At 49.0% G+C, this 24,850-nt stretch overlaps 1 protein-coding gene across 1 annotated transcript; it reads right to left on the bottom strand.

The window, feature by feature from the left end:
* Positions 1-12,488: 12,488 nt before the first annotated feature.
* BNC1 (basonuclin 1) lies at positions 12,489-24,507 on the bottom strand. Its single transcript, XM_019806953.2, has 4 exons — positions 24,198-24,507; positions 22,843-23,078; positions 19,158-21,043; positions 12,489-14,807 (listed from the first exon to the last, which is right to left on the bottom strand). Exons 1-4 carry the CDS (start codon positions 24,505-24,507, stop codon positions 14,123-14,125), a joined length of 3,117 nt encoding a protein of 1,038 aa, XP_019662512.2. The 3' UTR covers positions 12,489-14,122.
* Between the last annotated feature and the right edge of the window lie 343 nt (positions 24,508-24,850).

Raw genomic sequence — 24,850 nt, 5'->3', positions numbered from 1 at the left:
TAAGTGTCCATTGATTGGGGCAGTCTTCTCCAAACTTTTTTTTTTATGGTGATCTATTATCAGAATAAACTAGACATACCTGAACATATATTTATTACCTTATAGCTTATATACAGATAATGATATGTTCATTATCGTATAAATGATAAAACAGATTGAAGCATAAGTTTTTTTTTAAGATTTATTTATTTATTTGAGAGAGAGAGAGAGAATCTCAAGCAGACTCCCTGCTGAGCATGGAGCCCGATGCGGGGCTCGTTCCCAGGGCCCTGAGATCATGACCTGAGCCGAAACCAAGAGTTGGAAGCTTGACCCACTGAGCCACTCCAGGCGCCCCTCAAGCATAAGTTTTAACCTGATGAGATAGAAGTAAACAATACTTAAAACCAACTCATTTTTATTTTATTTATTAACAGCACATCTTTACTGATATAAAACCCACACTCCAAATAATTTTCTTAATAAAATCTGGCTTTTTGTTTGGACTGAGTTTTGGTAGATCTGATGAGATTGCTGTAGTTTCCACTTTGTAATGCGGCTGATGGAAAGTTCGTTTCTAGCAGGAAAATGCCTGCCCTTTCAGTCTCACTGTCTTGCTTGTGCTTGCTTTCGTATTATCTTCAGTCCATAGTTTTTTTGGTTTTTTTTTTTTTGTTTTTTTTTTTTGCTTTGTTTTGTTTTGGCAGGGATTTTTGTAACGTCCTTGTTCACTTTGTGCTGGCTCGGCTTTAAAACCAGGCAGTGTAATTGCTAACCCTCTAAGCCAGGTGCACGGAAGGGTACTATCTTGTAAGACCCTGAGAGGGAACGAACAGAGCAGGAGTCCCTGCCCACAATCCTCCGTGTGCAGCTCCCGCCTTCCCATACGCACCACACATCCACTGGTATGCCAGCGGAAGGGGGGTGTCCTGGTTCAACTGCATATTTTCTTTAGTTAAGATAAAAATACCATCGCCCACAGCCCCCTCTTTCCTTCTTGGAGCCCCTTGGGTCATCTGGCACCCCCCAGGGAGTGAGTGCCCCACTTGGGAGACTGGCTAGGAGCACTGAGATCCAGGAGCAGGTGTCAGTGACGAAAGGGGCTCTTCCTGCATGACCGGTGGGACACTGCAAAGGCAGTGGAGGTGGAGCTGAAGGAGAAGCTGCCCTGGCAGCCTGGACATTTAGCTTGTGACCTGGTCTGCGTGGCTGAGGCTGGCTCCTGAGGGGAGGCAGTCCCTCCAGACCACAGCACAGGGAGTATGACTCAGCTCTGAGCCAACCACCCACTTGAAAGTGTAATAGGAGGGGAGAATTACGACCAGGAAAGACTTGGGAGCCACTGTTATTTGGCTAACTCAATAGGTAGTTCCAAACTCTTTTTCATCACCCCCACCGTAGAGGCAAGGGAACCTGAAATACTTGCTTTCTCTGCCACATGACATGATTCTGGTCAAGGACACATGAGTAGATTTCTGCTAGGGCCTTCTGGGAAAACATTTGCTTTTCTTAATAATACAGAAAATCACATAATTAGTGCCACTCCTCTACTCCTTCTTCCTACCTTCAGTTCAGGTGTGATGGCCGGAGTCGCAGCAGCCTCTTTGTTCCCTGACAACACGGAGGGAGAAGTCAAGCACCTCGCACAGATGCTGACCCCCACAGGTTGGGCCCCTGAACAAACACCAGCAATTACTTGTGCCTACATAACAAGAACGTTATTTGGAATAAATTCTGTTTGTTTGATACTAGTTTTTGGTTTTTTGCTTTGAATTTTCTGTTGTACGCTCTAAAGCATTCCCAAGAGCTGCAGGACACCTACATTGTAGAGTAAAATTACAGACCCTTTCCTGCCCCCACCCAGCATCACTCATCCCCACCTATTCTGCAGCACGTAGCCAGCCCCATTCACAGATAACGCCCCAGAAACAAACTCGTACAGGTTTTGTTCATGCAAGCAGCAAAAGCAAAGGAGGGAAGAATCATAGGCAGTTGGAAAACCTGCATCTTAAGAATTCTTCCTTTGTAACACAGAGCTCGTAGGGGTAATATCCAAAATAATAGAAACACAACAGCAGACTAAATATTACTTAGATAAAAATGAAAAGTCAATGCTTAAACAAACACTTCCCCTCTCCCCCTTTAACCCAAAGAAAGGAAAAAGATGGAAGCATATTGGCAGGGTGGTAGCATTATCTGTGAGTTTTTTTCTGTCTTTGTCTTATTGTGTTTCCAACGCGCCCCCCCCCCATGGGTTTGGGTTACTTTCTCAATCAGAAAAAAAAACCCAGTATTTAAGAAAAGTTAACACTCTTATATCCTCAAGTCTCTGCTCTGGTGGCTTGGGTTTTAGGTCAGAAAGTAAGAGCCGTGCTGTCCTTACTGTGTATGTATCCACTTTTGGCCCAAACTTGGCGCATCAACTTCCTTCCTCTGCCCCGGGCGGATGCTGACCTCAGTCCAGCCCTGGTGGCAGCCCCAACAGCCCTACCTGAGCAGCTCTCAAGAGCCCTGTGTGTCTGAGCTGCAGGCAGGGGACGCGGAACTGGGGAAGGGGACCTGGTTGCTCGAATGCTTCTGACCAACTGGCCCTGGAAGTCCGCTGACCTAGAGACCCAAGAGAGCCTCAGTGCGCTGGTCCTGTTGACCCGCATGGGGAAGAGGGAGCTCGCACTGAAGGAGGACAGGACAGGAAGGACCAGATCTGGAAGCAAAGAGAGCAGGTGGCTGAGCCCTTTCACCTGCTGTGTCCTTCCTTCCCAGGCCAGAGGTCCTGTGGGATAGTTGGGAGGAGGGGGAGACCACCGGGCTGAGTGCTGTCCCAGCTCTGTGCCTTCAGGCCCCTAAGGCTTTGTGCCCTTACAGGGATGTTGTGAAAATTAACTGTGTTACCTGCTCTTGTAAATTAAATGGTGCTTTTCAAAAACCCAAGGGATTATTAATTATTAATCAATATAGTTTATTCATAATAATGAGACAGTGGCATTAGCTCAGTTTACCTCTGAGTTTTTGTTGTTTTGCTTTTGTCTTTGTTTTTTTGTCTGGGAGCTTCTCATATATTTAACATTGAGGTTTGGGTCTTTCATGACTAAGACAATTTGATTTTTTTTCCCTGCAGGTACTATTGATTCAATTAAAGAATTTCAATAGGTATAGTGATAGCTTTTAAAAAGCTATTTGTTTATAAACACAACAGACTTAAATCCCAATTTTCCACAGTAGGAAGAAAATAGTTAATGTCTAAAATGGATGATTAACGAATTAAGCTTTATAAGCATATGACTTAGAAATATAGAGACAGATACCCTTTGCTTATGTACTAAAGAATTAATATTGTTAAAATGTCCATGCTACCCAAAATGATTTACAGATTCAATCCAATTCCTATCAAAATTCCAACGGTTGTTTTTCACAGAAATAGAAAAGCAATCCTAACATTTGCAAAAGGCCCCAAATAGCTAAAGTAATCTTGAGCGGGAAGGAAAAAGCTGGAGGCATCACACTTCCTGACTTTGAACTACATTACAAAACTGCAGTAGTAAAAACCACATGGTACTGGCATAAAAACAGACACACACACCAACAGAATAGAACAGAAGAGAGCCCAGAAACTCACATATACAGTTAACTAATTTTTGACAAAGTGCCAAGAACATGCCCTGGGGAAAGGATGGCCTCTTCAATACATGGTGTTGGGGAAACTGGACAGCCTCGTGCAAAAGAATGAAATTAGACTCGTATGCAATACATAGTTAATGGGTTAAATACTTACACGAAAGGCCTGAAACCATTAAGCTCCTAGAACAAAGCACAGGATAAAACGCCCTTGACATTGCTTTTGGCAAGGATTTTTCAGAATAGATGCCAAAAGCACAGGAAACCAAAGCAAAAATAAACAAGCAGGACTATATCAAACTAAACAGATTCTGCACAGTAAAGGAAGCAATCCACAGAATTAAAAGGCCACCTATGAAACGGGAGCAAATATTTGCAAACCATCTATCTGATAAGGGGTTAATATCCAAAAATATAAGGAACTCCTGATTCAATGGCAACAAAAAAAAAAAAAACAAAAGAAAAACCTGATTAAAAAATGGGCCAAGGACCTGAACAGACATTTTTTTCCAAAGAAGACATACAAATGGCCAACGGGAATATGAAGAGGGGCTCAGCATCACTCATCATCAGGGCAATGCAACTCAAAACCACATCGAGAGAGCTCCTCACACCTGTCAGGACCGTTATTATCACAAACTCAGAAGATTCACTCATATGTGAAATATAAGAAACAGCACAGAGGATTATAGGGGAAGGGAGGGAAAACTGGAAGAAATCAGAGAAGACGACAAATAAACCACGAGAGGCTCATAACTGTAGGAAACAAGCTGAGGGTTGCTGGAGGGGAGGGGAGTGGGGATGGGGTACCGGGGTGATGGACATTAAGGAGGGCACGTGATGTGATGAGCACCGGGTGCTACGTGCAACTGAGGAATCACTGACCTCTATATCTGAAACTAATGATGTACTATACGGTGGCTAATTGAATTTAAATTAAAAAAAGACTCAAAGATAACAAGGGTTGATGAGGATGCGGAGAAAGGGGAACCCTCGTGCACCATTGGTGGGAAAGCACACTGGTGCAGCCACTGTAGAAAACAGGATGGAGTTTCCTCAAAAAGTTAGGAATAGCATTACCATGTGATCCAGCAATCTCTCCTGGGTATAGATCCGCAGGAAACAGAATCACAATCTCAAAGAGGCATCTTCACTCCCGTGTTCACTGCAGCATCAGTCACAGTAGCCAAGACGTGGAAACAATCTAGGAGCCCGGGGGCAGATGAATGGATAAAGAAGATGTGGTGTCCACACACAAGGGAATGTCACTCAGCCTCAAAAGAGCAGTAAATCCAGGAGCACCTGGGTGGCTCAGTCGGATAGGCATCTGCCTTTGGCTCTGGTTGTGACCGCAAGGTCCTGGGATGGAGCCCTGCATCAGGCTCCCTGCTCGGTGGGGAGACTGCTTCTCCCTCTCCCTTTGCCCCCTGCTCACGCTCTCTCTTTCTCTCAAATAAGTAAAATCTTTAAAAAAAAAAGCAGTAAATTCTGCCATTTGCAACAACATGGATAAACCTAAAGGACAAAGTGAACTAAGACACAGAAAGACAAATGCTTTATGAGCTCATGTATCTGTGGAATCTAAAAAAACAAAAAAGAACAAAAGTTGAACTCATAGTAACAGAGGAGAATGGTGGTTAGCGGAGGATTGGAGCTGGCAGAGGAGGGAGAGACTTTGATCCAAGGGCACAGACTTCCAGTTTTACGGGGACTACATTCCGGGAATCTCATGTAAAGCATGGTGACTGTAGTTAGCAATAATGTCCTATACATTTGAAATGCTCTGAGAGTGTTCTCATCACACACACAAAAGTAACAGGGAAGGGGATGGATATGTTAATTAGTTTGGTTGTGGAAATCATTTCGCAATGCATACGTATATCAAAACATTATATTGTAGACCTTAAATACACATAATTTCTATTTGCCAAAAAATTAAAATATTAAAAAAAATAGAGATAAAAGTATAAATACCTATAAATACCTTTATAGGGTCTACCAAACTCCACAGGCTCTGGTGTTCAACATCTCCGGTTTCCTTAGGCTTACATTTTATTTTTAAAATTTTTTAAAGATGTATTTATTTATTTGAAAGAGAGAGAGTAGGGGGAGGGGCAGTGGGAGAGGGAGAGAGATCATCTCAAACAGATGCTTTGTTGAGCATAGAGCCCAACATGGGGCTTGATCCCATGACCCTGAGACCTGACCTGAGCTGAAATCAAGAGTCGGACGGGTATCTAAACTGAGCCACCCAAGCGCCCCAGGCTTATATTTTAGAGGGGAAACTTTGGAAAATGTACAATGGAGCTGGCCAAGGAGGCTCCATGCCCCAGCCTTACTGGCCAATTCCAGTGAGCTTGTTTTTACTGACCACAGTTTCTTCTTAGAGGACAACTAACATAACTCTGGGCTCCGACGAGGTATGGGGCTTGTTGCCACAAGACTGTTTTCAGAGGGAGCCATGATCACACACACAGAGTACTTACTTTGGGCTGGGTGCTGTTCAGGGTGAAGAAAGAGGTCACCCTCAGCCCCTACCATTCTCTTTAATGGCGAGTGTCAGCGGCCCCGTGTGAACCCTACCGTGACCAGCGTCCTAGCCCGAGGCACTCAACTCCAGGAAACAAATCCTCTTTTCAGCTGGCTTTGGAGCTGGAGGACATGGATGGGTCAGCAGGGGAATTTCCAAACACACTTGCCAGGTCCTGTGGGACTCAAGAGTAGCGCTCAGCGGCCATCGCAATAACCAGAAAATTCCAACAGAGGGCACTGTTCCCCCAACAATCCGAGACGGAAAGCAACGTGAAGGAAAACCAAAAACCTTCTTTAAAAAACGACTTCCCCCCTCTTCAATATTCTCAGCTCTCTGCAAAGCACGTACAGAAAGTATAACATTCAGACTAACTAGACCTTACCAATCACGGATTCCTAGGGTGTAGCTTTAAAAGCATCAGGCGACCAGTAGACACTCAGTTCTTAAGTTTGCCTCAAGCCACTTTTAAAATTTCTCAGAAAATCTGGTTTTCATGAATAAACAAAGCCTGCCTTGCAAACAAAGAGCCCTGGGTGAAGGGGGGTGTGTGTGACAGGGACTGGGTACCCGCTCAGGACTCCGCACCTGGTGTCTAGGGCTAGGGCTGGGGCCCTAGTCTTGAGCTAGGGCTCAAGTCTGCTCTCCCCACGAATGGGATGGGCAGTAGGACCCCTTCCTTTTAGGAATGTTCTAGACCAGTGGTTCTCCACTGGGGGCTCTTTGGTCACCCACCCCATGGGGGGAGGTTTGGCAATAATAATTAGCTGTCACAATTTTGGGGGTGCTCCTGGAATCTAGTGGGTGGGGGGTCAGAGAAGCAGTTGAACATCTTATAAAGCACAGCGTTGCCCCCCCCCAAAGAATTATCTGGCTCAGAACGTTAATGGTGTTAAGTTTGAGAAACCCTAGATTCTAGATCGGGGATTCTCAAAGTGTGGTTCCCAGACCAAGTGCATCAGCATCACCTGGGGACTTGTGACAGGTGCCCTGTGTCAGACCCACTCAGTCAGAGCTCCAAGAGCAGCCCGTGCTTTAATGAGCCTTTCAGATGATCTAATGCATGCTCAAGTTTGAGAAGCACTTACTCGCAGATGCTACTGCTTGAGATAAGTAGTCTAACCCTGGGCGTCTAAGATATTAGCGTGCTTACAATCACCGCAGAATGGTGAAAAAGCAGATTCTGATTTAACAGTCCTGAGGATTTCCAGTTTTTACAAGCTCCAGCTGCTGCTGCTGCTGGGAGCCCACATTTTGAGAAGAATCCAAGGTACTGGTTCCAAAACTTGTCGGATCATTAGACTGGAAGTGCCTATTGGAACTTCAGATCCCCAGGCTCCCCCCGCCCCGAGGCCCACTAAGTACTTGGGACATCTCCAGAGGAGGGGTCTGGGAATCTGCATCTTAAAACAGCACCCCCAGAAGATTCTCATCATCAAGAAGGTCTGAAAAAATTGACTTCAGAAGGCAAGTTCAGGAATTATTGATTAATGATGTCATCTGTGAGTCCCCTTTGTCTATGGCAGAAATTTTCAAACTGGCTGGGAGAAAACCCCCGGGGAGCTTTGAAACTCTCCGTGTACACATGTCACAAAGCAGACCGAATATTATCAGACCCCCGAGGCTACGACTAGAAGCAGTACTTTAAAGAGATGCCTAGGGGATTCCAACGTGCAACTGTGTTTCAGAATCGGTGACCTTCAAAAAGTCTGCAAACAGAATTACCGTATGTCCCAGCAATTCCACTCTTAAGATATATTCCCGTGTGAATAGAACACATACGTCCAAACCAAAACTTGTACACCAATGTCCATAACGGTGTGATTCATGATGGCCCCAGGGTGGGAACAACCCACAGGGCCATCAGCTAATAAGTAGAAAGACAAATTAAAAAGGATGTGGTATATCCACACTGTGGATTATTACTGAGCCCCAAGAAGGAGTGAGGTAGGTCTCATCGTGCACGAACCCTGAGAACATTTGGCTGAATGAAAAAAGCCAATACAAAAGACCACCCAGTGCGTGATTCCATTTATATGATAAACCCAGGACAAGCAAACCCACAGAGGCGGAAGGTGGCTTAGTTAGCCGACTAACGGGGAGCGACTGTGCCTGGGGACGGGTTTTCTTTTGGAGCGACTGAAATGTTCTGGTCCACAGCAGTGTTCGCAACGCCACGGAATTGTACACTCAAAGTAAGCTTTATGCTGTGTGAGTTTTATCTCCCTAAAAAAAGGAAAGAAAGAAAAAGAATCCGTGATGTATAAACTTTCCTCATAGAGGCGGATTTTGAGAAATCGGACAAAATCTGGGTGTGAGTCGAAGGGCCACTTAGAAAAAAAACACCCTACGCGAGACCAGAAGGCCATGGAGGTGCCCCCTCCGCGCGGTCTTTGACCCTCTGCTAGGCTAGGGAGGAAAGGGGGCTGGAGAGCCTGCTGGGGGGAGGAGGTACTGTCTGATCCCTGGGATTAGGGCGAACAGCCAGGGTTCGGCTGTCCGCGGAAGGTGTGTTGATTTGCAGGTACGCGCGCAGAATCCGGGAGGCTCATGCCTCTCTCGTGTTCAGACGTTGATGGAGAAAGTGATTGCCGAGGTCTGTTTTCTCAAGAGCGGGGGCGGGGAGGGCAAGGTCCGGGTTATTTCATTTGAATCTCAACAGTGGGAACTGACCCCACAAGGCTGAAGGTTTAGGGATGTGCTGGCGACTGACAGTTAAGTTACATTTATGTAGCCACACGCCTGGAAGGGAGACCCAGAGTGACCAGCCTTGGGGGGGGGGGTCGTGGGGAGGTCACGACCCTGTGCCCTGAGGCCTGGTCAGGAGGGGTGCTAGCAAGAGAAATCGGAGATAGAGACTTCTCTTCTGGAAATCAAGCTTCTGTAATTTATTTTTGTTTATTTTGGTTTCCTACCTGCCCCCCTTGCTCCAAATCCCCTAGGGGCAGGCCCCTGTCCACTGCGGTCACGGCAGTATGCTCGGCGGCACCTGGCGCATAGTAGGGGTGTTCTGGATCCATCTGCAGAGTGGCAGCTGGAGCCCTTGGTGAGGGATGAATGCTGACAGCAGATCTGCCAGGGGAGGGCTGGGGGTCGGCAAAGCACATCTGTGAGCAAAGCCCTGATAACACATGGGAGCCCAGAGGGCTCGCTTCACTCTGCTCGGAGGAGGGAGGAGAGGGAGGTCACCAGGGGCTTCCTGGAAGGGAGGGCACCTGACCTGAGTATCAGAGGAGGACCAAGGGTTAGGGGTCAGACACTGGAGACGTGGTTCCTGGAGAGAAAGCGACAGATGCAGGGCCCTGGGGACCCACAAGCCCGGGGCCTGTGGGGCAACCGCAGGGGTCTGCCAGGCTGAGGCCACCCTCATGGGGAGAGCGGGAAGCCACTGGAGGAGGGGGGACAGTCTGCCCTGTGCTGTGGTGGAGCTCCCTGGGGCTGCTAAGGGGAGGGTGGGTTTGAGAGATCGGTAACGGCAGGAGGCTGCTGCACTGCTCGTGAGGAAGGAGGAGGAAGGAGAGGACCTGCCTCACTGGACAGACACTGACCACGAGTCTGAGAAAGGGGAAGGATCCGAGGGTGTTTTCTGGTAGGCAGGCTCGTTGGAATTTGGTGACTGATGGCTGCTGCTGGGAGTGCGATCAAGGAACAGCCCAGGGCAGTGGTGATGAGGAAAAGCCCATGGTGATGAGGATGATGACGATGATGGAGAAGATGCCCACAGCTGGTGTTTGTTGAGCACTTACATGCCGGGCACTGTGCCGCACGCTTTTTATGCCCCATGTCCTTCGAACCTCATCCAGATCCACCAAAGTCAAGACTGTATCTATCCTGGTCATTTGGATGAGAAAACAGAGACGCAGAGAAGCTGTTCCGTGGCCAAAGCCACTGGCTGGTGTGAAGAGCCATCCCTTGACCATACCTGGGGCCGCCCCTGGGGTTTCAGTTGGGTTGGCCAGGTGATGGCACGGCTCCCTCGATCCTCAATCCGAGGAAATGAATAGAGGAAAATGTTTGATTGGTGGAGGGATGGCAAATCGAGTTTCACACCAGTGGAGCTGGACGGGGGTGCTGTGGATAATTCTGTGATAGCCAGTGGGCATCTGCTGGTCAAGAGGGCGGCTCTGGAGATGCAGACTTAGGAGGAAACAGCCTACAGAAGGTCAAGGTCATGCGGATGAATGAGACCTCCCAGAGAGCATGAATGTGAGGAGAGACCAGGCTATACCACAGGGCCACACGTGTCCTTTGGATAATCTGGGGGGTCACTGGAAGCTTGGTGAGGGTGGGGCCCTCGTTAGGGTAAGGGAAGAAATGCAGTGATTAGGGGAGAGGTAAGTCTACTATTCTAAGGACCTCAGCTATACAGAGTGAAGGGAAGAGGAGTCACCAGAAGGGACATGGGGTCCACAGAGCTATTTTTTCTTTCTTTCAACCATTAAGACAAGAGAGGTTTACAAAAGTCATGGGCTAGAGAGATGGAAGTGGTAGAAAGGATGAGTTTGGTAAGGATGGGAGAGGGGAGAAGGGATGGGATGCCATCCTCGAGGCAGCCTCGAGGTGAGCGAGGGCATCAGCCTTGAGAAAGAGCAGGAACACTACTTTGAGTTCAGAGAAAAATACAGGTTTGAGTTCACCTTGAACAGGACCCCGGGACTTCACAAAGGCAGGATTTGGCCAAGGGCTCCAGGTACTGTGTTCTAGGCTGCACTTCTGCAGGCTGCTCACAGCCCAACTGGGTTTGTGGCAGGGGTTAATTCCCAGGGAACCCACTCCCAGGGAGATGCGGGGGCTGCCGTGACAGCTGACCTCGGTCAGAGACTCCGCAGGGCCCTTGCTGACCCTGCAGACGATATGGCAGTCTTGGATTCTGTCGCCCAACCTTCCCTCCCTCTGTCCTTCACTCGGGGGTCAGACCTGCCCTGGCTCTGCTGGCCCCCCTCGCCTTCCCCAGCTCCCTTCCTTTTTCCAATAGTATTTTCTCTCTTAATAAAGCCCTTGCACATTGAGTCCTTTTGGCACCCACTTCTTGGAGTACTCAGACCAACGCAGCCACCCACAGGCACGAGTGGATGAAATCAGAAAGGCTGAGCTAGGGGACCTCAGATGCCTCAGGGGAAAGCGTGCAGTCCAAGGAGACCACGGTGGCTCTGACAGCAGAGCCCGGCCAGAGGAGACCCAGGACAGGCGTGCAGACAGACAAATCGAAAGGGAGGTGGTGCCCCATGGGGGAGACCCTGAAGGGGTCCCAAGCCAGTTCTCTGAGAGCGGGAAGTGACTCAGCTCCTGTAGCTACGATGAGCCGTATGCCGGGGTCATGCAAAGGGGAGGTTTGGAAGAGCTACCCGGAGGGAAGAGAGAGCCCACGGAGGTTGTCATGAAAGGCGAGAGGGAAGAAGAGGGAGAAGTCGCCAGGGTCGGAGGACGGTGCAGGACCTTGTTGACCTTGAGAGAGTCTCTGAGGTTTATCTTAACTGCCAATGGCAGCCACTGCGGCGTTCTGAGCTGGGGCACCCAGTGAACTGTTCACAACTTAGAAGGACCACTCTGGCTGCTCCAGGAGGCGAGCATGAACACGGCAGACCAGGTAGGAGGCTACAGTGGTCTTAAGGGCAGCAGGCGACCTGACTAGCAGTATGCACAGGTGCTGGTGGATGACAATGTCCCCCTCTGGTCACCTCTGCCTCCCAATCCAGGGGACATGGACCTCCCCTGCTTTTTCTGTTTTTTAAAAAAATTTTTATTTAAATTCAATTTAATTAACACACAGTGTATTATTACTTTCAGAGGTAGAGTTCAGTGATTCAGCAGTCATAGAACACCCAGTGCTCATTCCATCACCTGCCTTCCTTGTTAATGCCCATCCCCCCGGTAGCCCATCCCCCTTCCCTCCAGCAACCCTCAGTTTGTTCTGTGGAGTTAAGAGTCTCTTATGGTCTGTCTCCCTCTCTGTTTTCCTCTTATTTTCCCTTCGAGGGGATCATGCTTTTATCTGTGTATTGTGAGGGCAGATAAAACAGGTGAGGAAGTTAAAAGATTATAAAAACTGACTTAAAAAAAAACCCTGCACATTTAAGAAAGAAAGAAGCAAAAATCGCTCACTGCATGAAACTTCCAGCACGGCCTGGAAGACTTATCTTCGACAGCACAGTATTTTTAAACAATCACTTTATTTTGTAGTTTGTTAAATAATAAATTGATACCCAGCTCCTCTTCCCCGTCAAGTAGCCACTCCCCTTCTTTGGAAGGTATTAAAACCTGCACTCCCTGTTTCGATGTGGCTGTAGTTACGGATGCTGTTCCCTGACGCCCACTGCCCCCCCCCCGGGGTTTTCAGCTCTGCAAAATCACACGTGTATGCGTGTGTGCGTCAGCGCGTGCGTTCGTGTGCGGATGACCACAGTGTACGTGCAACCTGCCGTCCGTCTGACAAAACCGGTCTTACAAATGTTTGCCTTTTTAAACAAAAACGTGTGGTGTACATTTTTATTAAATCATAGAAAACTCATTTGTATACAAATTGTTCCACTTTGGGGAAACCATAATAATAAACAGCTGGGTAACAAAACGGTGGAAAGATACATCTTACTTTAAGCAGAGACCAAGTGTCGTCACATTTATTTTTAAAAAACGTTGAAACAATCCGTAACAGGTTTTGTCGGCTTTTTTCACCCTTGGGCCCCCAATTCTCTTTGAGGATATTTTTCGTTACTTAAATCCACTGTAAGTTTAAAAGACGGTTCACCTGAAGTCTTAACGTGAAGTCGATCTCTCTCTCCCTGCCACAGGCTTTCCGAGTCCCGTAAATGCTGCATTTCAAGAGATGGTCTCTTTTCACAGGACCGATGAAACTTCCGTTTTTACAACAGCAAGTATGTGCAATGGTGTGGAATATATTTCAGAATAAGTTAAATATGAAGATACACAGCACGGCAGTCCCCTCCTACTTCTCTTCTACTGTATACATTGGGAAGTTCCTCCTAAGCTTACACATTTATGAAAGGCTGAGGGCTGATACACACGCTGGGAAAATGCACGACGACGGTCAGAACCGCATTCTCTAAGCGCTCTGGCCGAGTATTTACAGAGACTCCTGCACTCCTTCCACAGGGGACTGAAATAGCCAGACTCCGAGGTTCACCGAATGGAAACGGGCAGCCGCTCTCAAGTTCAGGCCGGCCCTCGCTCTGCCCTCGAGCAGAGACCCAGAGGTCACACTGTGACACGTCTGCACTCACGCCAATGACTCATGTAACAAACACAAATTAAATATTACCGAAATTATTTTAAATTAAATTGAAGACCACTACGTTTAAGTGCATGAAATCTCTCCCCTCCTCCCCCCAGCTTCCTGAACGCATGTTACACCGCGAACACGGACATCCTTGCAACATCCCTGTTTCTATGTGTGGGAAACCCACCTGCTTCCTCTGGGGACTCCTTGGAGGTCCACGAGACCTCTGAAGGGGAAAACACAAAAGCAACTCTCCACTCCAAATGGAGGCATAGTCTCAAAAAGTCATCTTCCCAAGCCCAACTCTGGCTTTCAGACTCATTAAAAGCAGGAACTGAAAAAATGTGATCTTGGGGACTGGCTGCTCGCCCGTGGGGGCTGTCTGCTTCCCCGGGACACTCAGCTGACCCTTCCCTTCAAGCTGCCCCAAGGTCCTGGGCCCCCTGGTCAGCGTGCAGACCTGGAGCTCTCCCGGGGAATGTGTAAACAAATGTGGGAAAAACTGTGTTTCTGCCAGTGTTTGTTAACAGGGGTTGGAAAAACCCCTGGGCTAAGAAAAATAATAGGAAGGGCTGCCCCCTAAAGCTGACTTCCTACAAGGCTTGTCTTTTGCTCATCCCACCGCACAAGAAGAGAAAGTCAACTCAAAGACCTTTTGCCTAGCTTCCCTCGAATGGTATTAAACGAAATTGGACAACTTTCTTTGGACTACCTTACTCCTGAATCAGGGTAAACACTTCTCCCAGACGCGCCCCACCATCTTGTTACTGTAGATGACCTGGGGGGGAGGCCAGGCTTTTATGCAGGTTGGGATTCTGGCTGTGTCTGTTGCGGCTGCGGACGGACGAGAACATGGTGTCGCAGCCCGGAACCTTGCATTTGTGGAGCTGGCGAAGGTGCACGGTTTTGTAGTGAGCCCTGAAGGTCCCTTTGTTACTATATGTCTTTCGGCACAGGTGACATGTGATGGGCAACCCAGAAGGCAGGCTGGCGAGGCTCTGGTCGGCCTTCTCCATCAGGACGCAGAGTGGGTACTCGTCTTCCCCAGGGACAAGGCTCGACCCGTCGCAGTTCCCATCACTGTCGTCCATGAGCACGGTGCCCTCCTCGCTGGCCCCGTCTGAGTCCCAAGAGGAATGGCTGCTGCTCTCCGACTTCATGCTCGAGGTAGTACTCAAATCCAAGATGGTGCCCTCGCTTGGCGGACCGGAGCTGTAGCTCTCCAGGCCAGCACTGTGGACTTGGGTTATCGGGTAAACCAGGCTGCCCATCCGACTCGCTCCCTTGAAGATGACAGACGTCTGGGAGGCTTGCTGCGTGAAAGCCACGTCCTGGTAGGTCTCCTTTGCCACGTCTTTCAGAAGGTAAGCCGCACGGAAATGGTCTTCAGGGCTCTCCAGTGCTTCCTGGGCCACCACTTTTTGGTGGAGGTTTAAGTTTGAACTGTGTCTACAAGAGTGAAAAGATGGTTAGCAATGGGCTGGGCAGTTGTAAAAACAGTCATCACTCCGAGTGGAGACACTAGGAAGATACCAGAAAAATCCTGCGGCGTGGAAGAAGTGACCACAGGGGGAGTAGGACGAAATGTGTGTCCTGTGGACACTGGCCCAGGGCTGCTCACAGCCTGTCAGAAGTTAGCACTGACCAGGAAAGCAACCATCTGAAAGCTGGGAATATATAGTTCTTCTTAATTTCTACCATGTGACGGACACGTAACTTCCTGTACCTTATCTACTGAGAACGGCTAGCCTACTTCAATCAGGTCAATTCCGCCGGGACACTGGAACCAGGGATCCCAGAGAAAACTGGTCCCGATAAGGCAGAGGACTTTACTGCAACGAAACCAAGAAATATCTTCTAGAGCGGCGCTGTCCAGTAGGATAGCTACTCCCACGGGACCCGTGAGCTCCTGAAACGTGGCTGTGTCATACACGGAAATGGTAATATTTTGGATAGATGGAATGAAACAAAATATATTATTAAGACTGAGTTCACCTCCATCTTTTTGTACTTTTTTAATGTGGTTACTAGAAAATTTAAAATTTCCTATATGGTATCAGGGTCTACAGCATTCCCATTCACATGACCCCAGTAGTGCTACAGGTGAGACAATCTGATTGGCTAGACATTGTGTGTGTGTGTGTGTGTGAGAGAGAGAGAGAGAGAGAATTTAAGTTCAGTTCATACTTGCAACGTTTCACAATAAACCAGACAGGAGTTTTGCAAATGCAGCACTGAACCCACCATCAATCTCCTACCCAATGATTATTCCTGAAGGGCAGATAATGAGCATCCATTATGACACATGCTTCTTGCTCACACAATATCATTTGGATGTAACTTGTCAATCAATGTCGGCCTTGCTCAGAGATCCCCTGCTGACTTCGGACTGGCAAAAATAGCCCTTATTGCAGGGGTCCGAGCTTACAGGTGATAGGAAAATGATTCCAAACAGAGAAAACACCTCCCCCACCACCCATACAGATCAGACTGCCCGCCAGGACCCCATCGGGGAAAAACACCCCCCCCCAATAACCAAAAATTGAGTTTTCTCTTCGAAATCTCCAAAGACAGAGTGGGGGTGGGGTGGGTGGAAATTTAATCCCATTTCATGAAACGTATCAAATTTGCTATTTGACGACGTCGCTCTTCTATCCCTTACACATTCTTTCTCAGGACATAATCAGAACCGTGCTCCCAGATCACCCACTCTGCAAACAACTCTTATCAACGGCAGCTCTGCCCTGTGATTATGTCAGCGTTCTGGGTGGAAGGGGCAGGTATGTGTCGGCAGAAAACCAGACACTGGATTGACACGCAGGTCCCGGCACATAAGTGGTTGGAAAAAAAAGTCAGACAGACACGTTTACCGGAACCTTGCATGGGGAGGTCACTGTGGCAACAAAGCAAAGCTCTGGGCCTGAGTCCCCCAGGAACACCAGGAGCGAACCTGTGGGATCCTCCGACCTTCTCCTTAAGCCCCAGAGCGTGAGGCGCATTTCCCGAGGTGCCACATCTCCTAAAACCAGTGACGACCACAACTGCAAAACCCTCCGGGCCACATGCCAGGCTTCCTGCTTTCAGGGCGGCTAATGCCGGGCATCCCTGTCCCCACCCCCTCCCGTTTCTGCCTTGTTAGACCAGTGGTTCTCAAAGCATGGTCTGGGCACCCCTCGTGGTCCCTGAGCCTCTTTCAGGGGTGCACCGAAGTCAAAACTCATCTCATCATCGTGACACTAAGACATGATCTGTCTTTTTCACTGTCATTCCTTCACGAGCCTACCGTGGTTTTCCAGAGGCTACGTGACATGTGGTATTGGAACAGGTTGAACCCAGAAGCCGATGTGAGAAGCCAGCTGTTTTCTGCTAAGCCAGACATTACAGAGATTGGCAAAAATGTAAAACAAAGCCACTCTTCTCACTGAGTTTTTGTGTTGGAAAACGGGGTTATTTTTCATTACATGTTATGTATGTTTTTCTTTTTTTTTTCATGTTAGGTATCTTAACATATAACAGGTTTATTATTTTAAGCAATGAAATGAGTATTAATTTGTTTTCAATTTTGGCTTCTAATGCAGTAAACATTAATTCTTACAAACCCAAACAGACAAAAGTTCTTGAGGGCCCTGAGGTTTTAAGAATTTATTAAAGGAGTTCTGAGACCAAAGTGCCTCTGAGAGCTGCTAGTTTAGTCATGCCTCTTCCTCTAGGAAGCCCTCCCTAACTTCTCAGAAGAGTCTAGTCAGGGGCTCCCACTATGTGCCCACAGTGACCTCTCTCTTTCCCATTACAGCAGCCATTAAGGCGCCCCTTAAATATTTTTTGGTTAAGTAAGTCCCAGTCCCTTCCCGAGGAGCCCTAGTGACTGCTGCTGGAAACGGCTTCAAGAGGGGTAGACAGATGTTCCGACAACAAGTTCTCATCACTGGCCCAGAGAAGGGGTAGTGGCCCCAGGCCTGCCCACAAAGCTCTTTTTAAAATGGTGCCATTTTGGGGCACCTGGGTGGCTCAGCCGGTTAAGCGCCTGCCTTCAGCTTGGGTCACGATCCCAGGGCCCTAGGATCGAGTCCCGGATCAGGCTCTTTGCTTAGCAGGGAGCTTGCTTCTCCCTCTGCCTCTGCTCATCCCCCTACTCGCGTATGTGTGCTCTCTCAAGTAAATAAATCAATTAAATCTTTTAAAAAATAAAATAAAACAGTGCCACTTTAATCAGATCCTGGGTAAAATAGGTTCCAAGTTCTAGACCACCAGAATTAGTAGTCTAAATTTAGAATTCAAGATGCTTTGGTGGTAGGGGAGGAGGCCTGTGTCTACAAATAGCTCAGAATATAAGAAAATATTAAATATATGAAAAAATAGATATAAAATGGAGGCGTATGTTAAATACAATATGCCTTCTAATTTAGTGCACACTGTAGGCCAGAACGGTATCATAAGTATCAAGGATAGCTGATTGATGGGACCGTCTCTTCTTCAACATAAAGCTTGTTCATGAACGAACCCTCCTCTTGGAGGACGAAGGAGAAGGACGGCTTCACTAATCAGGGATATCTGGTGGTCTGGTTCCACAGGCCAGCAACAGAAACAGGAACTGTAACTAACACCACCCATGCTCTCTCCTCTCTGTGCAACGCGAGGGCGTTCGTACAAGCCCTTTCCAGGAATGCGCGTGGCGGTCTGCACATCTCCACCCTCCGAACGAATCAGGTCTTACACTTTGGATTAAGGTCACGGTGATGCCGAACTGCTTCAAGTCAAGCTCCTTTGAGCAAATGTAACATTTTACTATTCTGCAAACCATTTAATATACTTCATGTTGCATTTCGTCAGACAGCTAATCCTTCCCTTAAAGCCTCCTGGGGTCACCTCTGGGTTAAGCGTGTGCTCCCCCCCTTCCCCGGCTGGGGTAATGGGACTCAAGTTCATGAAGAAAAGCCCAAGAAAGACAGAAAGGCCCGTGCTGTGTCCCGAGTGATGAGATTCTCTCTCTGTCTGGGTGCTCTGCAAACAGCTTGACACTGTGTGGGGCTCGTGAACACCCGGCACCCAAAGACTTCCCATCCTTCAACCAACATCACAAACCCTTAATAACCTGATAATAAGTGCCTTTCTTCTCTGATATCTTAATAATTAAAAATTCCCCAACCACGCAGTTACTCTTCCTTTCGAATATAGCTGGTTAACTAGATATACGAGAAAAAGTTTCATTTGATGGGCTTCGTATCATAAAATGAAAAGTAGGCAAGTTTTTTTGTCTATGGTGATGGTTTAACCCCCGCCTTCACGTAGACGAGTTCGTTATTCCTTATCCCAAACCGTGTGTGCCAGATGTGTTTCTGAATTCAGAGTTTCTCAGGCTTTAGAAAGGCAGAATGACACACAAACTGTAATAGTTTGTTCACGTCCCTATAATAAATCCGTTAGTATTTCTGCACTGAATATATAATAAAAAAATCCACAAAAAGGGAGATTAAAAAAAGAAAAAAGACTACCCATAACCTCATGTCCTTTCAGGTCAGGTTTCGTGGTCAAATGAGTTTAGATCTGGACCTGAAAATCCGGGCATGTGGATCTCAAGAACAGTGTTTCTCAAACTGTGGTCCCTGGCACAGCAGGAGCAGTATCACCCGGGAACGCAGAAATGCAAACCCACAGGCCTCATCCCACACCTGCGGAAGCAGAACTTCTATGGGCAAGGCTCAGAAAGATGTGTTTTAACAACCCTCCCAGTGATTCGGATGCTTGTTGACGTTTCAGAATCACGGCTTTAGAGGAAACGATCGCCAAGGGACGTCTTACCTGTCTCTGCTCCTGCGCGAGGGGAATGTGGCTTTGCAGCCCTCCACCGTGCACACGTGCGTTTCTTTGGTGTGCATGTTCTTGTGGTGCATTTTCACACCGCAAGCGTTTTTGAAGGTCTTCTTGCAGATGTCACACTGGAAGCGCGTCTCTTCCTTCTGCCTTCCTAACGCATGCTGACCCACGGGTTCCAGCTCCTTGGCATCTTCGAAGCAGGGAAAACCCATTCCTCTGCTGGACAGAGCGCTGAAGAGCCCGCCGGCCAGCAGCCGCTGCTGCAGTTTGATGTAGTCAGGAAAGGGGACACAGGGCTCTGTCCCAGGCGTGAGGTGAAGCTCACGGCCGCCATCCTCCAGCTCCCTCGGCGCCATGGTGAGGGCTGGCTTCGGCTCAGCCTCCCTCTCCGAGTGCTGTGTGGCCCGCTCGGGGGTCCTGCTGATGGCTCTGCTCAACTCGATCCCTGGTTCTAGACGGCAGACCCTCTCTCCTTCCGGGAGGGGACCCTCTGGGCCTCTGGACTGTGCGTGCCACTCCTCAGGCGCTCTGCCCGACAACCGAGGACTGCAGGCCTCTGGCTCATCCTCGCTGGCCACCCGTGGGGGCATGTCTTCATCCGAGCTGAGCGCGAGCCGCTTGTCGTGAGCTAGTCCCACGGCCTCCTTCTCTATTTTGATGGGCATACTGGACTTGCGGGATTTCTTTTTGGGAAGGGCATCAAACAGGGCCTCGTTTGAAACCAGCTGCTCCGGGATGGAAGATGACAAGAGAGGGAGAGAAGGCAGCACGCCGGGGGTGTTGGCCAGCTCGGCCGGGGTGGCCGGGCTGCGGTAGAAAGGCAGGACCGGCTGGACCGTCTTTAGGTTGGGGAAAAGCACGCCGTTTTGCCCGATGCTCGGGAAGGCCGCCTGGCCCCCGGGGTCCTCCCCCGACGCCGCGTAGCCGGCCAGAGGCCCGCAGTCTGGGGACGCAGCCAGGAAGCCCGCGCGCTCGTAGCTCTCCGAGGCGGCCAGCTGCAGGCTGTTCCGGAGGTCCCTGTCCCTGTTGTTTCTGTTCATGGGCATGTGCAGCCGCGGGTTGGGGTTGGCGCTGTGACGGTTCCGGCTCCTCAGCGAGCTGAAGACCATGTTGCAGCCTTCGATGGTGCACTTGTGCTTGATCTTCAGGTGGACGGCGTTGTAGTGGATCTTCAGCGTGCCTTTGTCGTAGAAGGTCTTCTCACACGCCGTGCAGAACACGCGGCCCTTCTTCGCACCCAGGCTGTGCCTCTCGGGCTTCACCTTGGCCTCGGGGGACAACTGTGTCCTTTCAAGCTTAGTGACAATGTTGTAGGAGCCGGAGTCACTTAAATGGGCGCTGTCTTCCTTTTTGGGAACTGCGTCCGGGCAGTTTAGACACGGCTCTTTTTCGACCTGAAATGACGCGGAACGGGAGGTTAGGAAGCCGCCGCCGCCGCCCCCGCCCCCGCCGGGGAAGGGTCCGTGGATTTCCTGTTTGGGCTCCTGACCCTGGTCCTGAGCCGGCTCCAGCACGTACTGTTCGGGCAGCGACCCTATCAGCGTGGGGGGCACGGGGTTGAAGAACTGGAAGGGCAGCATGAAGGTCATGTTGTTTATGAGGTTCTCGAAGGGGTGCAGGCTGCTGGGGGTCCCCTTGTCCGCAGGGGCGGGGAGGCTGGCGCTCCTGTGGCCGCAGCTCTCAATGAACGCCCTGATGTCCACGTTGGCCGTGGCCGGCGGGATGATGATGGCCTGCTCCTCTTTCTCTTGGATTGCCATGAGCTCCACGATGGACTTGGTCTCCCCAAAGCGAAGGAACTGCTGCAGGGTGGCCAACTCCTCCTCCCCGGTCATGATACTCCAGTGATCCAGCACCTTTCCGGATGCATCCTAAACCAGAACCATCGAGGGCAGTCAGTTTACTCCTCCTTACCCTCTTCTCTACGTGGGGTCACGTGGTCGGGCCTCCCTAGCACCGCAGGGCGCCTCTGCATATCAGCCCCCCACTCACGCTACTCTCCGAGACCAGAAACCCTGCACGGAAAGAACACTGCACAAATATAAGCAGTGCTCTAAAAGAGAGACGTAAAATGATAGGACTCCAGCCGAAGAGAAGCTGGGTGATCATTTTCCATCTTATTTCAAACCAATTGGTTGTCTTGCATGAGGTGTAATAATTTTCCCCACTAAAACGAAAATAGGTATCGTGTGAACAATAGCCACTTCTTTATCTCAGAAGGAGAGGGAACGGTCAGACCTACACAGAGCTCAAGCATTTATTTGCTGCAAGTTTAATAATCTTCCCCAGCAACTAACATCAGAAAACAAATGAACCCGTACTGACCTACTGCCCATGTTCGCAAGGCAGAGCTGTAATTACACTGGCGTGTGGAGACCTTTCAAACTCCAGCACGGCCTAACTTTCCCCAAAACTACAATAAATATTTTATCACAGAACATGTATTTGATGGCCTACTGAGATTTTTCACAATGCATGGAAGAGTTCTGAAGATGATGAGGGATGTAACATCATAAATTTTTGATGCACTAGAAGTCCAAGGTAATTGATTCCATATTTTTAATCCTAACACTAGAAAGCAAGATTATCAGGATCATTAAATATTGATCGATGTCATAATGTAAGATCATAATGCTACTCTACATAAAAGGCTGTTTCTAGCCTGTGGGGGGTCCTGCACCCAAGGTGAGCAAACCCGCCTCCACGGGATGATCCTGGGCCTCAGAGTTACAAAGAAACGGGTTCAAACCCTGGGTCTGCCACTTACGACCTGAGTGACGTTGGCCAACATTTAGAAGCACTCTGAGCCTCTGGAAAATGGGGATAATTTACCTGGCCTGTGAGATTTTACTGGAAGAGAGTGCAGGTTGATAAAAGACTAAGTGTTTGTGTTGATGACATAGCCTACCTGGGGTAAGAGTCAAGTATATGTTAGTCTTGGAAGTATATTCATCCCCCCATTTCATTGAAATTTTGACATTTTCTAGTAGAGTGTCAAGGGGAAAAAAGAAGCTGTCACCGCTTCCTATGTCGGAGAAATGATACAATTCGTCCCAGGAAATACGTTCTTTGCCTGTGGATATGAAACACAAGGCCTACCCCCATGACAAGGTCGAGCAGGAGGTAAGCCTACTTTGCAAGATAACGAAGAGGGAGAGGGGGTGAAAAGCACAAGGGAGGGATGCAGAGAACACGTGAAGAGGTCAAAGGAGAATCGAGGGGAGAGGGAACAAGCAGGAGCCAGAACACAGACGTATCATAGGGTGATGGAGCCTGGGAAGGAAGGCCAGCGGTGGGGCGGCCTCAACTACAGCCGTCTGGAATGTGCTTCTGGAACATACGCTCCTCTCTCACCCCCACACCCTCAGTAAAATGTGGCACAGTGTCTTGTGTCTGTAGGTGGCCTGCAGATAGTAACACGGGGCCAAGGCTCTGCTGTGGGAGAAATGGATTCGTGACACCCAAATCAGAGACTATGTCCATGCTCCCATATCTGGATGTTTCACAGGTATCTTGAGGAAAGCACTAGATTCTTCCCAGAACATCAGGTGGGGGCTTAAGCCACTACGAAAGGATCTCCGCCAATGGCTGGAGCACCTGCATTACACCCGTTATACACACGTGGATTGGAGAAGACAGCCCAGGAGAACCGTGGCCACGCTCCCCATACCTGCAGCACATATCCCCGGATATAATCCTGAAGGGTCCAGTCCAAGGCGTGCAAGATCTGGAGCACCTCCTCTTGCTTCAACACACTGAAGAGCCGGTCCAATAGGATTTTCAGGCGAACAGGGATGGCCTGGGTCCCATAGAGCATGAGGCTGCTAATATCGAACACCACATTGGACTGGACAATCTCCACCTGGCTTGTGGGATACACGGGGGGAACCCTCAGCTTGCTCAGAGCTGAAAAATCAAATAGAAGAAACACCCTTTTAAGAGATTTTACTTCTCAGAGAAGCACTACACAGGGGTGGGCTAGGGATGGCTCTCAGTTATGCGTTCCGACAGAAAACATGGGAATACGCAAATGGTTCACAATCCTAATAGCTATCAGGCTCTACGTTATTCACAGGAACTTCTGAAATAAAATGGACTGGCCTGAGACTTCTTTTTGTCCTTCCCTGTCCCTAAGGAGTGAAAAATAGCCCCATGTAGGGAGGGTGCAAGGAAAAGGCGTAAAGACAAGTTGGCAGGCACATAATCGAAAGCTGAAAAAAAAAAGGCTGAAAGGTCAGGAAGAACGGGGTCTACTGGTGAAGAGCCTGGGCTTGGGGATCTGACAGATCTGGGTTTGTCCTCTCGTCTGCCACGTCCCACCTATCGGGCTTGGCCAGGTAAGACACCAAAATCTACACCGACCCATGCAACAGTCCTCAGTTGCCCACAGCTCCTGTAGATTTATAAAATTTTTAATTTTATGGAATTATTTTTACCTTATTAAATTTTACTTCTTAAATGAAATAAAATCAGAAATTCAGTTCCTCCGAGTGTCCCACCAGTCACCTTTCAAGTACTCGGCAGCCACGCGGGGCTTACGTGTGGGATTGTCGGGGTTCGGCAAATAAAAATACGGGATGCCTGGTGATATGTGAACATAAATTTCACATACACAGGGAATAAGTGGGATTGGTTTATCCTGAAAATATTCACCGGGACATACTTCAGCTAAAGTAATCATTTATTGTTACCCTGAAATTCAAATTTCACTGAGCGTTCTGAATTTCACCCGGCAACCCTGGCGTCTACTGCGTGAGACAGCGTGGGACATTTCCATCGCTGCAGAAGGGCCGCCCCGAAGCACCTGTTCCGACGTCTGCAGAGCAGGGCTAAGACCCCACCTGTGGTGCAGAGTCGTTAAGGTTCCAAAAGGGAAGGTATATAAAGCTCTCTGCCTGCTGGCCAGCAGGAGCAGGGACACGCAAGTGTGGGCGGTCCTTCTCAGACATGAAATCCACTCCCGAATCACTCCACGTCATGCAGAGGGGACACGAGAGGCCGCGGGAGGAGGGAGAATAAGGTTACCATGTGCCACCCATCCGTGTCTGCACTGCTCACACTGGCGATGGTTGATCTTCCCGGGTTTGAAACTCTGACAGCCACAGTTCAGAGTACAGCCGATAGCCTGCAAGAGAGAACGCAGGCACGTGAGTGGTGCACAGAAGCCGGACCTGGGCCTCCTTTTGGTAAACTTCACGGAGCAATGTATGGCCACCCTGTGCCAGATGCACGTGGGGATCCTGTGCCCCCGACCCAAGAGCAGCTGGCCCCGGGGCCTGCGGACGGCAAACACATCCCACAGCTGCTCTGTGGGTGAGAAGGGGCTAAGGAACATCACCACACTCTGGGAGAAAGGAGTATGGGCTGGACGCAAATATCTTACATGTTATTTATTTTTTTCCCAAGATTTCATTTATTTATTAATGAGAGAGAGAGAAAGCATGGGTGGGAGGGATGGGGAGGATCAGAGCGAGAAGCAGACTTCCCGCTGAGCTGGGAGCCCAACCTGGAACTCGATCCCAGGACCCCAGGATCATGACCTGAGCCGAAGGCAGAGGCTCAACCGACTGAGCCCCCCAGGCACCCATTTGCTTGTTATTAAAGAGCACAGAAAGGGTGAACAGTCACCAAAATCTAAGTTGACCAAAGCAGCTGTCCCTGAAAGTTACCCGGGGACC

This window comes from Ailuropoda melanoleuca, chromosome 9, assembly GCF_002007445.2.
Source record: "Ailuropoda melanoleuca isolate Jingjing chromosome 9, ASM200744v2, whole genome shotgun sequence".
Taxonomy (NCBI): domain Eukaryota; kingdom Metazoa; phylum Chordata; class Mammalia; order Carnivora; family Ursidae; genus Ailuropoda; species Ailuropoda melanoleuca.
The sequence above is the reverse complement of the archived record's forward strand: the minus strand, read 5'-3'. Positions and strand labels throughout refer to the sequence as shown.

Bases quoted from the DNA above. Each gene is read 5' to 3' on its own strand.
- BNC1 (XM_019806953.2), bottom strand. From the start codon at position 24,507: ATGTTCCTTAGCCCCTTCTCACCCACAGAGCAGCTGTGGGATGTGTTT. The intron at 23,079-24,197 runs GTAACCTTATTC...TTGATTTTTCAG, and splicing joins ACACGGATGGGTGGCACATG to CTCTGAGCAAGCTGAGGGTT. The intron at 14,808-19,157 runs GTAAGACGTCCC...TCACTCTTGTAG, and splicing joins TCGCGCAGGAGCAGAGACAG to ACACAGTTCAAACTTAAACC.